The 17,945-nt window shown below is 36.8% G+C and overlaps 3 protein-coding genes across 3 annotated transcripts in view; 2 read left to right on the top strand and 1 right to left on the bottom strand.

The window, feature by feature from the left end:
* Positions 1-17,945, top strand: part of rsrp1 (arginine/serine-rich protein 1) — a 209,980-nt gene that overhangs the window by 183,310 nt on the left and 8,725 nt on the right. The gene's annotated exons all lie outside the window — the stretch shown is intronic.
* rhd (Rh blood group, D antigen) lies at positions 802-12,283 on the top strand. The gene is made up of 10 exons (XM_051917910.1): positions 802-1,021; positions 1,518-1,710; positions 4,377-4,527; positions 5,350-5,497; positions 6,209-6,384; positions 7,602-7,739; positions 9,803-9,927; positions 10,107-10,186; positions 10,757-10,830; positions 11,036-12,283. Exons 1-10 carry the CDS (start codon positions 859-861, stop codon positions 11,060-11,062), a joined length of 1,275 nt encoding a protein of 424 aa, XP_051773870.1. The 5' UTR covers positions 802-858; the 3' UTR covers positions 11,063-12,283.
* On the bottom strand, positions 11,513-17,561 carry tmem50a (transmembrane protein 50A). The gene is made up of 7 exons (XM_051917939.1): positions 17,312-17,561; positions 16,269-16,384; positions 16,045-16,157; positions 13,915-13,982; positions 13,737-13,829; positions 13,536-13,602; positions 11,513-12,768 (listed from the first exon to the last, which is right to left on the bottom strand). The coding sequence occupies exons 2-7, from the start codon at positions 16,368-16,370 to the stop codon at positions 12,723-12,725; spliced, it is 489 nt and encodes a 162-aa protein (XP_051773899.1). The 5' UTR covers positions 16,371-16,384; positions 17,312-17,561; the 3' UTR covers positions 11,513-12,722.

Here is a 17,945-nt window from a genome sequence, read left to right as displayed (position 1 = left end):
GTCACATTTTACATTTTCATTCAGCCCGTTGCTGTTTTTCTGCAGACCAATGTGAAAATCGGCATGTTCTTTTCTGTTCTTTTCTATTCTTATAAATAGCCTACATGAATACAATCAACAGATAGATTCTACATAATTAACATGCACGCACACACATCTTACATAAATTTGGGAATAGTAACAGTAAAGAAAAAGACAACTGAAGGACGGCATTATGATGGGATAAAAGCCAATAGAAAGTTAGGCTATACAAAAAAAAAAAAAAAAAAACTTTCTTTCTGAGACTGGCAAACGCTGAAATGGCATAAACAAAGCCCCACAAACAAGCTAATTATATAGTACAATATTAATTTAATGATCAATATTTTGTTTATTTATTTATTTTTTTACAATATGCTGTGTGCAATATGCATTTTATCTCCCACAACATAATTTCTTATGTAGTGTGTAGTGGATAAAATGTTTAACAATTTCCAAAGAGGCAAATTAATTAGCTCCATTTGATCTCAATTAAGTGAACATAGTAGTTAATTTTAAACAATTTTACTACTTTAGTCAGAGAAAAAAAAAAAATGTATAGAATTCAAAAGGTGCTGTAGAACAGGAATAACCCAAACTTTTTATCTTAATTGCATCATTTTCTTTGCCAGCTTTTGATAATGTTGCTTATAGGTCATACTATACAAACACTGTCCATACATGATATATTACACACACAACATGATGATTAATTGCACATGGCATGGGTGGCATTTTTGGGAAACACCTCCATGCCTCTTACATGCACGTGATCTTACATACTCTTCTTCATCTCTGGCTGGTGTAGATTACAGACATTCAGAGTTTGTCACAGTCATAATGGCTCCTCAGTATGCCCCCAGTCTCCGCTCAAGATTTCCTCTTGTGGCCTTTCTGCTGGAAACTGTCTTTATACTATTGTTTGTCTTTTTTGTGAAAATAGAGCAGCATGAGCAGATTGACAGAGAGTCTGACAGTAAGCTTTTCATCCGCTCATATGCAGGTTAGTAAGCCTGATTTACATTAAAGCTGTGTTATGAATCTTTTAAGGGTTCAAACTTCCACTCATTGTTCTTAAGGATAAACCTAAGGTTATTTATGAATACAACATCAAATCATATAATTTTTTGTAAACCTGCTATGTTCATATAGTAACATATGCTAATGCAACAAAAGACTAGTCATATATTCAGCTCAGTAATTACTTCCTGGGCTTTTTTAGTAACTTAAACACATCAGAAACTACTTACAAAGTTCATATTCATATGAACGTACTTAAAATGAATATGATTTTACTTTGTTTTGTTTGTAAATGTGTGCCATGTTGCCGTTGGGGTGTGGAGCCACAACATCTCTGGTTTTGGATGATAAGAAGTATTTCTCTACCACAAGCAGTATAAAAGACTGACTGCCAAGTGTTTCAAGTTTTTATTCCCACTATATTGCTTTTCATAAAAATTACACATTGCAAATATTGGAAATGCAATATTTTTCTACAGAATTCCAAGATATTCATGTGATGATATTCATGGGGTTTGGATTCCTGGCCACGTTCCTTGTACGATATGGTTTCAGTGGATCAGGGTTTAATGTGCTGTTAGCAGCAATGGCCATCCAGTGGGCCGTCATGATGAACGGCTTCCTGCTGCCACAACGCCACTACAGAAGAGAGATATACATCAGTATGAAAAGGTACATACAGGTGCTGGTCATATAATTAGAATATCATCAAAAAGTTGATTTATTTCACTAATTCCATTCAAAAAATGAAACTTGTATATTATATTCATTCATTACACACAGACTGATATATTTCAAATGTTTATTTCTTTTCATTTTGATAATTATAACTGACAACTAAGGAAAATCCCAAATTCAGTATCTCAGAAAATTAGAATATTGTGAAAAGGTTCAATATTGAAGACACCTGGTGCCACACTCTAATCAGCTAATTAACTCAAAACACCTGCAAAGGCCTTTAAATGGTCTCTCAGTCTAGTTCTGTAGGCTACACAATCATGGGGAAGACTGCTGACTTGACAGTTGTCCAAAAGACGACCATTGACACCTTGCACAAGGAGGGCAAGACACAAAAGGTCATTGCAAAAGAGGCTGGCTGTTCACAGAGGTCTGTGTCCAAGCACATTAATAGAGAGGCGAAGGGAAGGAAAAGATGTGGTAGAAAAAAGTGTACAAGCAATAGGGATAACCGCACCCTGGAGAGGATTGTGAAACAAAACCCATTCAAAAATGTGGGGGAGATTCACAAAGAGTGGACTGCAGCTGGAGTCAGTGCTTCAAGAACCACTACGCACAGACGTATGCAAGACATGGGTTTCAGCTGTCGCATTCCTTGTGTCAAGCCACTCTTGAACAACAGACAGCGTCAGAAGCGTCTCGCCTGGGCTAAAGACAAAAAGGACTGGACTGCTGCTGAGTGGTCCAAAGTTATGTTCTCTGATGAAAGTAAATGTTGCATTTCCTTTGGAAATCAGGGTCCCAGAGTCTGGAGGAAGAGAGGAGAGGCACACAATCCATGTTGCTTGAGGTCCAGTGTAAAGTTTCCACAGTCAGTGATGGTTTGGGGTGCCATGTCATCTGCTGGTGTTGGTCCACTGTGTTTTCTGAGGTCCAAGGTCAACGCGGCTGTATACCAGGAAGTTTTAGAGCACTTCATGCTTCCTTCTGCTGACCAACTTTATGGAGATGCAGATTCCATTTTCCAACAGGACTTGGCACCTGCACACAGTGCCAAAGCTACCAGTACCTGGTTTAAGGACCATGGTATCCCTGTTCTTAATTGGCCAGCAAACTCGCCTGACCTTAACCCCATAGAAAATCCATGGGGTATTGTGAAGAGGAAGATGCGATATGCCAGACCCAACAATGCAGAAGAGCTGAAGGCTACTATCAGAGCAACCTGGGCTCTTATAACACCTGAGCAGTGCCACAGACTGATCGACTCCATGCCACGCCGCATTGCTGCAGTAATTCAGGCAAAAGGAGCCCCAACTAAGTATTGAGTGCTGTACATGCTCATATTTTTCATGTTCATACTTTTCAGTTGGCCAAGATTTCTAAAAATCCTTTCTTTGTATTGGTCTTAAGTAATATTCTAATTTTCTGAGATACTGAATTTGGGATTTTCCTTAGTTGTCAGTTATAATCATCAAAATTAAAAGAAATAAACATTTGAAATATATCAGTCTGTGTGTAATGAATGAATATAATATACAAGTTTCACTTTTTGAATGGAATTAGTGAAATAAATCAACTTTTTGATGATATTCTAATTATATGACCAGCACCTGTACATTACAGGTCTTAGCAGATGCTTTCTTACAAAAGCAACCCATAATGTGTAAATGTTAAAGAAATAGTTTACCCAAAAATAATTTACTCACCCTCAAGCCATCAGGTGTATATGACTTTCTGCAGCGAACACACTCGGAGTTATATTAAATATATATCCCTGCTCTTCCCAGCTTTGTAATAGCATTGAATAGTGTCTGAGTTTTTGAAGCTCCAAAAAGCGCATCCATCCATCATAAAAGTAAACCACATGACTCCAGTGGGTTAATAAATGCCTTCTGGAGCAAAGCGATGGGTTTTTGTAAGAAAAATATCCATATTTAGAACTTTTTAAACTATAATCACTGGCTTCTGGGAATGGCCGTACGCGCGTTCACGAGAGAGTCAAGTTCCAGCGGGAGGGTGACCTCTGACCCGACGTATAATGTATGACATACCGTAGCGCAAGCTTAGGTGGCAACAGACGCCTATCACGAAAACCACGTAACTCTCTAGTGAACACGTGTACGGCCGTTGCCGGAAGCTAGTGATTATAGTTTATATGGATTATGGATATGTTTCTTACAAAAACCCATTGCTTTGCATCAGAAGGCATTTATTAACCCACTGGAGTCTTGTGGATTACTTTTATGATGGATGGATGGATGCGCTTTTTGAAGCTTCAAAAACTCGGGCACTATTCAATAAGCTGGGAAGAGCTGGGATATTATTTAATATAACTCTGTTCGGCTGAAAGAAGAAAGTCATATACCTGATGGCTTGAGGCTGAGTAAATTATGGGATCATTTTCATTTTTGGGTAAACTATTCCTTTAATGGCAGTTACCCTGAAGACACTGACAGCTGAGTAAGCCATTCAATTGAATATGAAACATTATCATTTGAAAAAAAAAAAAAGTCCAAACGTTTGCTCTGGTACATTTACATTGAAAAACTAATGAATTTGTTCTCAAAAAAAAAAAAAAAAAAAAAAAGATTTTCATAATCATGATAAGGGCTTATCTTTACTTTTGTCATAATTTAAAAAAAAAAATTTTCCTCATGTAGTGTGATCGAGGCAGAGCTCTGTGCAGCATCCGCTCTGGTTGCAATGGGAGCGGTCCATGGAAAGACAAATCCTGTCCAGCTTTTACTAATGGTTCTGGTGGAGGTCACTGGATTTGTGATCAATCAGTGGATCCTGCGAACCCTGCTCAGTGTAAGAGCCTATTACTTTCCCTGATAAAAATGATCACTATCCTGTTATCCTCATCTTAAGGTACATTGCAAGCCAATTTCAATACAGAAGAATGATTTCAATGAAGAATGATTCATTCAGTTGAATAAATCATTCAAATATTCAATCATAAAGACGTTAGGCCTGTTCGACTTGAAGCAGCACTGCACAGATATCAGAGCAGACGGCACCATATGTTTTTAAAATCGCTCTCGCAGTACTTTGATGTCATTTATCGGTCTGTGCAGCGCTGCTTCAAGTCGAACAAGCCTAGTTATTTGTTTGTTCCCGAATGAATTGTTCCTGAATCAGTGGATCCTGAAAATACCCAGTATTAGATTCCCAGATATAAATTCATTTTCAAAATTTCCCATATCCTAATGTCTAGGTACATTGCAAGCCAATTTCAATTAAGAAATCTAATATAAAAAAATGCCTCATTATATAAAAACTGCTAGGCCAGTATGTTTTCTGCTATATCTTGCAAACAGACAATTTTTTAGAAATGCTTTTTATTGCATAGCACTGAAAATGTATTATCAAAATGTGATTGTTGGGAATATCATTGACGAAAAAATAGTTAATAGATTAATCAGATTTGCATATAAATTGTATGAGTAAGCGGTGTCTATTTAAAATGTCAGGAAATTTCAGTAAAACCAGCTTGCAAAACAGTGATATCAGAATAGGCTACTTTTGAAAAACACTCTACTGTACTAAGAATGAACATACTATTTTATTCAGACAGACTGAGTATTTTCATACTGTACTAAGGCAATGATTGAAACAGTGCTCATGTTTCAGGCAGATCCACTGTACAGCATCATGCTGCTGCATATCTTCGGAGCCCTTTTTGGTATGATGGTGTCATGGGTGCTGCACAGAGAGGGAATCAATCCAAAACATGAGAAAGAGAAAACTGACCGTAACACTGGCTTATTCGCAATGCTTGGTGAGTACAATAACCAGTTATCTCTCAAACACAGAAAATACCTCAATGCTCTAAACCAATACTACCTTGGTTTCAGACTGTAACCATGACAGCACATCAGATGATTTAGTGAGCCTCAAGTGATTTAAGTGAGCTTTAATGATAACCAAGTGAATATTTAATAGCACCTGTGCTTATTTCAAAAATTTTAAGTATATATTTTAATATTATATTCTAATTTACTGCTTTAAATCACTCCATTGGATGACATTTTTATTCTTTCAGCAAAGCAAAAAGAATTGTGAGTTTTATAGGTCAATATCTCTCAAGAAAGAGTGTGTTATGGCCACAGATTATTTACAATTTGTGTGATGCAGGCCTATAATAATGATTGAGCTATTTCGATCATGAATGAAGTTGTGAACGAATCGGTTCAATAGGCTCAATGAATGATTCAGTGAGTCATTTGTCGCCACCTGCTGGTGTAACTGTGTAACCTGCAGAAAGAGTCACTGAAAATTCCCACCACTGACAGTCTGTCTGGAACAAAGAAAGACGAACGGATTGATTAATACAACCAGTGAAAAATCCCAGTGCTGCTGGACTGTTATATCAGCTATTTTGAACGACGCTCACCCAATCAGATTCAAGGAACGAAGTGTAATTATTTTATATCTATATTTTAATTAAATTATGCACAGGGAACTTCCTCCCTTTCTCTCTTTCTCACAGGAACACTGTTTCTGTGGATGTTCTGGCCCAGTTTTAACTCGGCACTGGTGTCTCACAGGCGGGACAGAGAACTGAAGCTCACTGTGATATATGGGACTTACCTGTCTCTGGCCGTCAGTGTTGTCATGGCGATGTCTGTTTCTATGCTCACCAACTCCAAAGGAAAGATAAACATGGTGAGCGCTTGTAGGAACAAGATTCACACAGAGCAACTCCCTCACAGAGCTGAAAACAATCATATATATTTACATTTGAGTTTCATTAAATGACCATCCCTACAGTATAAATTCCGGGTATCTTCTGTTCTTTGAAACCACACTAATGGGGAAGACTGCTGACTTGGCAATGGTCCAGGAGACAATCATTGACACCCTCCACAAAGAGAGTAAGTCACAGAAGGTCATTACTGAATGGGGTGGCTGTTTACAGAGTGTATATCAAAGCATATTAAATGCAAAGTTGACTGGAAGGAAGAAATTGGGTAGGCAAAGGTGCACAAGCAACAGGGATGACCGCAAGCTTGAGAATACTGTCAAGTAAAGCCAATTCAAACACTTGGGAGAGCTTCACAATGAGTAGAATGAAGCCGGAGTCAGCGCATCAAGAGTCACCACACTCAGACATCTTCAGGAAAAGGACTACCAAGCCACTTCTGAACCAGAGACAACGTCAGAAGCATCTTACCTGGGCTAAGGAGAAAAAGAACTGGACAGTGAACAGTGGTCGAAAGTCCTTTTTTCAGATAAAAGTAAATTTTGCATTTCATGTTGAAATCATGGTCCCAGAGTCTGAAGGAAGACTGGAGAGGCACAGAATCCAAGCTGCTTGAAGTCTAGTGTGAAGTTTCTGAAGTCAATAATGATTTGGGGGGGCCGTGACGTCTGCTGGTGTTGGTCCATTGTGTTTTATCAAGTGCAAAGTCAATGCAGCCATCTTCCAGGAGATTTTGGAGCACTTTATGCTTCCATCTGCTGACAAGCTTTATGGAGATGCTGATTTCCTTTTCCAGCAGGACTTTAGCACCTGCCCACAGTGCAAAAACCACTTCCAAGTGGTTTGCTGACCATGATATTACTGTGCTTTATTGGCCAGCCAACATGCCTGACCTGAATCTATGGGATATTTTCAAGAGAAAGATGAGAAACAGTCGATCCAACAATATACAGATGATCTGAAGGCTCAATAGTGCCTCAGCAGTGCCACAGGCTGATCACTTCCATGCCACACTTCACTGATGCAGTATAATATAATACTCTGAAATCTGTCACATTATGAAAGGAAAATGCGTTGTGAACTCCATTTGACTTTGTTAGGATCCAGGAATGTCGACCGTTTTTTTAGATAATGGATACATCATGAAGAGTATCATGTTTCACTGGTGTTCACTGCACAGGTTCATATCCAGAGCTCTGCCCTGTCTGGTGGTGTTGCCATTGGAGTTGCCATGACAGCAGTCCACACTCCGTGGATTGCAATGACGACTGGCTTCTTTGCCGCTCTCTTATCAGCCCTGGGATTCCGGTATATGAAGGTCAAGTTAACCACAAAATGTTCTTATTTTATTAACTCAAATTTTCTTGATTTCTTGATATAATGCCTTATGCCATTCTTTTTTACTGACCACAAAAAGAGAATTAAAATCAGAGCTCGTCCATTTAAAGGTGCAACATGTAAGATTTTTGCAGTAAAACATCCAAAAACCACTAGGCCAGTGTTATATATTTTGTTCACTTGAGTACTTACAATATCCCAAACGTTTCCAACTATTTGTAAATCGTGAGAAAATTGCAGTTTTAACCAAGGCTCCGGGACGTGTGAGGAGTCGCCTGTCAATTGTGTCATACCCGCGTTACCCTCGGTTTCCGGTTTTATTTAGTAAAAACCATGGAAACACCAAAGACGCTTTAATATATTACATGTTTTAATAGACAAGGGAACAACTGTTTGGTTACGTTTATAGACAGAAAACTAATTGTTGTTATATAGCTCAACACGTTTAGTCTTATTGTTTGAATCTAATTTTCTTGATTTTTTTGTGAGTACCATGCTTTACCATGCCTCAGAGAAAAACACTATTTTGTAAAGAAGCTAACATAGCATAATCAAATGCAGCTTTATTTTTAGTAACAGTAATACAGCATTTTCTCCATCATACAATGTTTCAAAATTAATTGCATGCCATTTATCAACACAAGCCATCCAGTATTTAATATGTTATTCTAAAATCGATCTAGCTTACTGCAGTCTCAAACAAGTGTCTCACAGCAGCCACCGAGCGAATGCACAGAGTAACGTCATAACATCATTTTCAACACACTCAAAAGTATCTAATATGATAAACAGAGCTGCGTTACCTCATACTCATGACCGGAAAAGCGGAAGCGGCGCCGGCGACTGTGGCATAATAAAAGTTCCGCTGCTCGTGAGGCGTGTGTTGCACAAACGCTTCAGCGGCCTCGTTCAGCTCCCACAACACTCGGTCCTGCTCTGCTTCATACTACAGTAACGTTAACAATCAGTCCTATCCCGATTATTTCCACCGGCTGTGATGTGAAGACCACATGTCCCAAGATTCCACGTTCAAACTTGCCGTCATCAAGCTACGCCTTTGTTTTGAATAGGCCTCTAGCAACCTCTAACTGACAGAAATGTTACATATTGCACCTTTAATGGCAGTGAATCAAGCTTTTTTAAAAAGATGCAAAAATATCACAGAATGATCCCTTGCCGTATATTCTAAGTGTCCTGGGGGTATACGATAGGGTTTGGTGAAAAACAAACCGAAATTTAATGTATTGTATAACAAATTTTTGACCCTGGCCTTTGGGCTTCTCTGCATGTTGCAGTACACTCCATGTCACCAAGAAAAAGTCCACAAGTTGTGTCAAGATTAAAAGAATAGTTCACCCAAAAATGAATATTATCCCATGATTTACTCACCTTCAAGCCATCCTAGGTGTATATGACTTTCTTCTTTCAGCCAAACACAAACAGAGTTATATTAAAAATATCTAGGCTCTTCCAAGCTTTATAATGGGAGTGAATGGTTCCCTAGACTTTGAAGCCCAAAAAAGCTCATCCATCCATCATACAAGTAACCCATATGGCTCCAGAGCGTTAATAAAGGCCTTCTGAAGCTAAGCTATGCATTTTTGTAAGAAAAATATCCATATTTATAACTTTATACTGGCTTCCGGCGACGGCCATACACAAGTAGAGTTTCGGTGGAAAAGTGAACTCTGACCCGATGTATCGGGTAATATGTAGCGTAAGTGAGATTAGACTGTTCTCGCAGTTCAAACAAATAGGGCTGGGCAACAAACTCAAGCTCCTCTTCTCTTATATTGAAATCCTTCGACATTTCTCTTTAAAAATTCTCGTTTTAGACTTCTAATTCCTGACCGGTGTTTGGTTTTGCTCTATCCTCTGCGCTTCCATTAGTTTGATGTTGTAAGGCAAAATTTGTAAATAAAGCTAGAAAAGGTTTTGATTTCAGGCTGTACGACAAATAACGCAACTATTTCAAAGGGGAATGATGATTTTCTATAGGCACTGAATGTCAGGAATGATTCTCTGTTTTTCTCTTTCATTCAGGATCACATGCTGTTTGCTTTTGAGTGTCATGACACCTGCGGCGTCATCAATGTGCACGCCATACCAGGAATTCTGGGATGGTTTGCTCATTTAATTCTACGGCTGGCCAGTAGTGAAAGCACAATGTAAAATGATTTTAACTTTTATTCAATCATATGATGTGTATCTCCATTCAATGGCATTAAATAAAACATATAACAGTATATTGTTTGTTAAGCTAAAGCAATGATCACAGGCATAAAACATGAGCTTTAGATGTTTTTCTGACCTTTTAATGTTGACTGTGTTGTATTTGTGTTCTCAGAGCTGTGCGGCTTGCTGTGCATCACATCTGTGTCCTCCTCATAACAGTGTGCATGAGTCTGGTGATGGGCACAGCTACAGGTAAACCACTGATGAAGATCATTAGACAGACATATTTAATTTCCTTGCATTATGAATAAACTAGGATCAGCACAGAAAGCACCTTTGGCTGTTTTAAACATCAATATATGCACTGTTTTACCAGTGCATATATTGATGTGCATTTTTGTCTGTGAGCTAATTTGTATTAGATTCAGATTCTTTCTAAGAAGAAAAAGAAAAGTTAATACCGATAGTCCACTTTAGACATTCAAATAACTATAAGTAACTTTGCAAATACATGTCAAGTACCAGACATTAGAATATTAGTTGACTGTCTGTTTAATATCTGCCAACACTTTTGATGCTCCCCAACATACATTTTACTGACTATACGTAACTTTGCAAGTACATGTCAACTTATTCTACTAACCTGAAGCAGAACCTACCAGTCTACTAATACTCTAATGAGAGTTAGTTGACATGTACTGTAGTTGCAAAGTTACTTACAGTTAGTAGAATGTCTAAAGTGGGCCATAGCCCTGACCAATTAGTTTTGTGTTTTGGTTTACTGAGGCAGACTAAACATACAACTAAAATTAAAATTTGCAGGACTTTTCCTTAAATGGAGTTTCTGGAGACCCCAGCAAGACAGAAAATGCTTCGATGACCAGGCATTCTGGGAGGTGAATGGTTTTGTTTATTCACATTAATTTAAATATGGTGTCTACCATGGCTAAATGCCAATCCTTACTCTCACTGTTTGCATTCATCTTTTATCATTTAAAGTGTAATTAATGACATTATACTTATTTAAAAAAAAAAAAAAACCTTAACTTATATTTCCAAACATGTTTATGGTTGCTAATTATGTATTTCCTCCTCTTGTAGTTTCCAAATTTGGTGGTAAAGAAATGAAGAACTTGTGGGCACATCGATAAGAGAACTCCAGGCATAAATGCATGAATGCAGTTAGCACAAAATGTGTATGTGTGTGTTTGAGAAGTCAGAGGTTGCTTAAGTAAACAATTTACGATATAAAATGTCCTTGAATGTAAATCAGTATGCTTTCTAACTTAAAAAAAAATCATACAAAACAACACTGGCAAAGAAATTTCCAAGCCTTTGGAAATTAAGGCTATATTAAATTACTTAAGTGGAAGCAAGACACACAGAGAATAGTTTGTTTCATGATGATGACAAACTCATAATCATATACCACAACACCAACTAATTTAATATATAAAAAATAACCTGATGGAACACTGTACATTGACCTAGCTCATAAACCCATTATTCATCTGTATTTTGAATATATGAATATAGTGAAAAATTGAACTTTTGGAAAGAAAAAACACTGGCTCCATACATATTTACAATAATTTTATTAATTTTAAACCCACAGTTGAATGAATTTTAGCTACTTTTTGTCAGAAGAGAGACATGGATTACATTAAAATGTTACATTCTTTTAGCATGTAGAAATTACAGAATCTCTAATTTGTCAGTTTACAGACGAGTCAAAATCTCTGACATCACCTTATTCTCCCATAACCACTGAAATAATAAGAAATTGTGCTTTTTTAAAAACATTTAACATTTTTATACAACTCCCACATGCCCAAACATACACATAGAGAGTGACCTTAACGCTTCATAACACAAAATATATAACCAGGGTTCCCACAGTCAAGGAAAATATGCTGTTTGTTTCTATTAGTTGCAGAGAAAAAAAAAAAAATGTTGACAGTGAATGTACATGTTTCTGGTGATGCTCAGCTCTAAGAAACTAATCTTGCTCAGTGCAATCTCCGTAAAATAATTTTTAAAAATCTGTAATAATGAATGACTGGAAAAGGTGTGGGAATCCATAGAACATAATATATAAAAATCTTCCAAAAGTAAGACATCGAATAAAAAAAACCTGTTGTAGTGATGTCAACTGACTGAAGGATGAACTACGACCGAACATGAAATTTCAAGAAATTATGCATGAAAGTGATCCAACAGATACAAATTTGGTGGATTATGTAAAAAAGAAAAGACTTCTATTCAAATGACAAAACAATAAAAACAGAAACACAGTAAAGCTGAATGTTACACTCATTTTGGTTAATAAACGATTCTGCTCAAAAACTCTCCCTGCTGCCGTCACATAATATCACCTTACTATATTTTGCAAATCAATGTTTTCTTTCCTTTTGAGATCTCTAGAAAAGCCAGGCTGAAGATATCAGCTCTACTGTGCACTTTGAATCTGAGAATTATGCAATTTCAATATGTTATGTTACCGTAATTCTATTGCATACATGTATTTGTTATTATACACACAGGGTGAGGTCAAAATGTGTCCATTTTGACTGCAGAGTCTGGATTTGATTTGCATTTCTCTTGTGTGCACCCACTGTGGCCACACAGGAAACGAGACAAAGAAAGGAAGAAGAAATATATTTAAGAACGGGAGTCATCTGAGGGGTTGAAAAGGGGAGAGAAAGAAATAGCGAGTGCAAATAAGCAGCGATAAGTACAGAGGAATTGTGTTGATGGACTGTGGGATTTGATTGAAGGAAATGCAGCTTCACTGCCAGAGGTCCTCAGTTCGGCCAAACTTGAACACAAGACCACTGCAAGAGTGAAGGGGAATCACAAATCAGAGCTCAATCAAAACATCAGTTTTCTGTTTTTTTTTCAGAATTTGTAGAGTAATTTATTATAATTTGCAAGAATGAAATCTTAAAAAATTCTCAGGAAATTACAGGCTGGGTGATAGTTCATATAATCATGATGTTCAAAATAATTTTATTGCACTTTAACGGGCCATACGGTTTCCTAAAAAGTATTCTGACGGTCATTTTAATGCCTTGTGACTAACAGATGTTTAATAGCATCAGTAGCAAAATTATTTTTTTTTAATTTTCAGTTTCATTCTGTTTGAATCAGTTAAAAATGTCCATTCCAATAGATTTATAGAAAATCTAATTTCAACAATTCATTTGTGTAATCAATCACTTAAAAATATTTATTGAAGTCTCCACACGGCATTTTACATACAGTAAATTGTTTTAGTAACAATATAGGTTATACAACTAAACTATAGGTATACTATTGCACATAATTTATTAAATATCCTTCCTTGTGGTCATTTAGTGAAAAAACATGCCTTGACTATTTTAAAATGGATTTTTATAGTATTTTACATCTTGCATTAAATATTCTGAATTTATTTGGTTTATGACTATATCTGGTTTCTTTGAGTTTAGTAGTGTATATATTGTTAAAATACTGAGGTAAGAGGAAAAAAGGCAAATAAAAATGATATCACCCAGCCCTACAGGTAATGCAGTGATATATCAATCTGTTTTAATGCGAGATTCTCTCTTCTCAAACTTACCCAAAGAAGATGAATGCATTTTGGAAGAAAACTGCAATACCAGGATACACTGACATATCCTTCTTGTCTGTTCATTCATAATAAAGAAAAAAAAAATAGAAAAACTTAATTAGCATCTATATACAAACAGAAACCCAAAACATCTTTTTCTATAAAAAAAAAAAAGAAAAAGAAAAAGCTAAATCTATCTTATCCTCTTACCAGTCACAACAAAACCACCAAACAGAATCCACATAGAGGCGATAAGAGACCCGAAGGCCAACATGAACCCGATGAAGAGCCAAATTCTGGCACCTACACAGACACACATTGAAATCACTTTTCAGTCATGTAGTATTACAATAACTGCAAAAAATCATGATGCGAATGCAGCGCTTACCAGTCTGTCCCAAGCAGCCCTCGCTGTAGCTGTCTCCCCTCACCTGGCCATTTGACACTGCGTTGATCCTGCATTCAAACAAAGTCCCTTTAAAGGCACAGTATGTAAGTTTCAACGCTAGAAGTCGATTATTAAAAATAACAAAGTCGTAGCTTGATGACATTGTGAATGAGCGTGGAATTATGGGAGTTGTCATATTGACCTCCACAGCCAATGGAAAGCAATCCAACAGGACTCAAGGCAGTAATTGTGTTCATGGATGAGCTAATGTATTAAAATTTTATTAGCGTTACTGTGGTATGAAGCAGGGCAGGGCCGAGAGCCATGGGAACGGAATGAGGCCGTTAAGCGAATGTTAATGAGAGACACCTGTACGGCACACCGGTATAGAGTCCCATGGAGGAGCTCCAGAGCTTTTATATGCCGACTGCGGCATATAAGCAAAATAAAAGTTCTTTCCTGAACTTTGTTACAGTTATGTTTGATCACTTAAATTCACATTATTTTATTTCATTCTAATGATACAGCCACAAGTGCTGAATTACTACTCATAGAGGTCACTTTATTTGACAAATTAAAATTGTTGGGTAACGCAGCGCTGTTTTACTTGGTCAAAACAATCATACTAAAAATACATTTGAGTGTGTTGAAAGTTGTTATAATGTCTTTCTGATCATGCTATGTTAGCCACTTGACAGTGTTGTCTCTGATACATGGTACAAACATGTTTCTTGATTTACCGCAAGTAACAACAGATTCATACAATAAGATTATAATTGTTGAGCTATATAACAATGATTAGTTTTCTGTCAATAAAGGAATCTAAACAGGTGCTCACCTGTCTAATAAAACACATAATATATTAAAGCGTCTTTGACGTTTTCATGGTTTCAAAGAAAGTAAAACCAGAAATCAAAGGTAATGAGGATAGACATCACTGACAAGCAATGCAACGTCACAGGCCTCTACAATGGTTAAAATTGTGTATTTCTTGATTTAAACATTGTTGTAGACATTTGGGATAACGCAAGTACACAAGTTAACAAAATATATAACACTGTTCTAGTGGTTTTTGTATATTTTAATCCAAAAATCTTACTTATTGTGCCTTCATAGCAAGTCATTTCACTCGGCAGCCATCTTTGAAACGCCTCTCAGGCAGCTATTTCAGTCATGCAAGTACAGCTCTTGGGCCCTATTTTAAATATCTAAGCGCATGGTCTAAAGAGCACGGCACAAGTGCACTTAGGGTGTGTCCGAATCCTCTTTTGCTAGTTTAACAACGGGAAAAATGGTCAGCGCGCCAGGCGCATGGTCTAAAGGGGTTGTCTCTGTTCTCTTAATGAGTAATAGGTGTGTTTTGGGCGTAACGTGAAATAAACAGAGTCAGATAAAATGAAATAAAATCAGAGTCTCATCTCCCATTCCCTTTAAAAGCCAGTTGCACTCGCACCATGGTGGATTCGCTATTTACACCGGGGAATTTGCAAGCAGAAAAACGGAACTCTTCTCCAGTAAGGAAACGTATCTGCTCATGCACGAGCAGACCATCTACGGGACAAGCCGGATTCCACCAAAGCATTTTTATCTTTATGCGCACGCAATAATAATCTTTTACATTGTAATAATTTTCTTTTTAATATTTGGCATTTTTGTGTGCTGCTGCGCGTCCCCACTCTTTAAATAACAAAACAAATATTGCACCATTGACTTTAGACCAGGTTTCATCAAACATCAAATTCTCCAAAGCTGTTCACCTAGCTTAAGATTAAATTTCATATTTGAAATTACCAATAAAATCTGACAACGCACGTCTAGTCATAACATGTCTCATAACACTTTCTCCCAATCATTGTAATATGAGTGCACAGTCTTTGTATATCTAAAGTCTTTGACTGAAATCCACAGAAAGTGAAACTCATCAGGTGTTTTAACAATGCAGTCATGGTGACGATAGTCATTGCACAACCCTGCAGTTAAATCAAGGCTAAAGAACAGGAAGAAAGATCTAGGACAGCTCAAATTATGTCACAGATTCTGTCTGGATGGACACAATAAAAACAAATGCTTTGTTCACTTTATTAGATGAAGCACCAACAGAGAGAGAAAATCTATACAAGTGTAACTCACATGAGGAAGGCTATAGTCGCTATAACCCCACAGGTATGATATGCGTGGTGGAACTGTTCCTCTTTAGGGTACATTATCGCTGCATCAATGATGATCCACCAGCCTGTGAAAAACTGCATGTGTTCAAAGTGTGAGAAGAAAGATCATTAGTTTGGAAATCACTGGGTTTTTGAGATAAAGTGCAGAGGACACAGGATTTACTTGACGTCATCAGGAGGACGTACCAGAACTCCGGCTGCGATGGAGGCGATGGTGTTTCTCTTCTCACCCCAATCCACATTACACTCGCAATCACCACATCTGATCCCATCCAGAAATCCCGACATGCTTCTGATTTCACCTGATCATTCAAAGAAATATGGTTCTTTTGAGATATTGTGCTAGTTTTCCTAGTAAAGAGACTTACTCATATTGAGTAATGAACAGGGCCATTTAGCTTATGCTTTTATCCAAAATGAATAGCTTTGAATAACATGTATTACAGTGACAATCATGGGCAAATAAATAGATATTTTAATTTAAATAAATTCACAACACCATCCACCACCCCTCTCTCTCTCTCTCTCTCTCTCATATTATATATATATATATATAGATAGATAGAGAGAGAGAGAGAGACAGTACCATTCAAAAGTTTGGGATAAGTTAAAAAAAGAAGAAATTAAGTTTTATTCAGCAAGAATGCATTAAATGAATCAAAAAAGTGACAGTAAAGACATTTATAATGTTACAAAACATTCTATTTCAAATAAATGTTCATCTTTCCAAATTCCTATTCAGGAATCAATTACATTTTAAAATATATTAAAAAAGAAAACGTTTTAATTAAAATTTTTTTAATATATATATTTATGTATAATACATTTAATACTTTTATTTAAAGGGTAATAAAATCCACTGTTACTGCATAAGTGCGGCGCAGCATCGCTGACTGCGCACACGCCGAGCACACATGATCACCTTGAACCAAACACAAATAGCACACAAAAGGATTTCCATTTGTCATGTTTGCGACCAAAATCTGAATATTAACACAAGCGATCTTTAACATAATAGTTCAAAACTACGTTTCCGCTCAATTTTGGACGAAGACGTCGAGTGTTAATGCTGTAAACATGTTTGATCTCTCATGTCCGGATGATTTCTAACCCATAGTTGCTACATCACTGTTTATATAAAGTATAGTGCATAAATGAAAGCAGAGTGATAGAGAATATCTCATGAATTATCACAAGGATTCATGCTCTATAGCACAATAAATTCTTACCTGCACTTTTCTTGAGTTTTTCTCGTGGTTCGCAGTAAGTGGAGATATACTCCGCAGTCTTCCGTCTCAAACAGTGGCACTGAACCGCACATGCGCAGTGCGTTCACCATCATCCTGAGCACATCCTATCAAACAAAATGTGCACTCACTAAAGGTTTTACATCTAAATATCTAAACAGCACTTCTGATAAAATTACAAGAATTTTCTTTATAGAAAAGTTTTTGAAAAAGCTATTCTACATGGAGCGGGTCGCCCCCTGAAGGGCGCCTATGTTGACATCACATGACCAGCTGTGTCGTGCAAATGTGTTGACTAATACCCGGTTTTGGTTAAGTTACTCGCTAAGTTAATTACTAGCTTCAATAGAGGAATTAGATTACTGTACTAATTACTCTCTCTAAAAAATTTATTGATTTACTTATTACTATTTAGCTACTTTCTAAATCCCATATCAGCCTCGACCAGTTGAACAATATAAGTAGGCCTATAGACTTAAAACTGCTCTTTTAATTCTTTCTAAATAATAATAATAATAACGTTGCATAAACTGAATAAAGTGTTTAAAGGGAGAAGGTTATATTAAAAACATACATTTTAACATCAGACATTCAATTTTTATGTTAAATCCATTAT

Source organism: Ctenopharyngodon idella, chromosome 13 (assembly GCF_019924925.1).
Source record: "Ctenopharyngodon idella isolate HZGC_01 chromosome 13, HZGC01, whole genome shotgun sequence".
Taxonomy (NCBI): domain Eukaryota; kingdom Metazoa; phylum Chordata; class Actinopteri; order Cypriniformes; family Xenocyprididae; genus Ctenopharyngodon; species Ctenopharyngodon idella.
The sequence above is the reverse complement of the archived record's forward strand: the minus strand, read 5'-3'. Positions and strand labels throughout refer to the sequence as shown.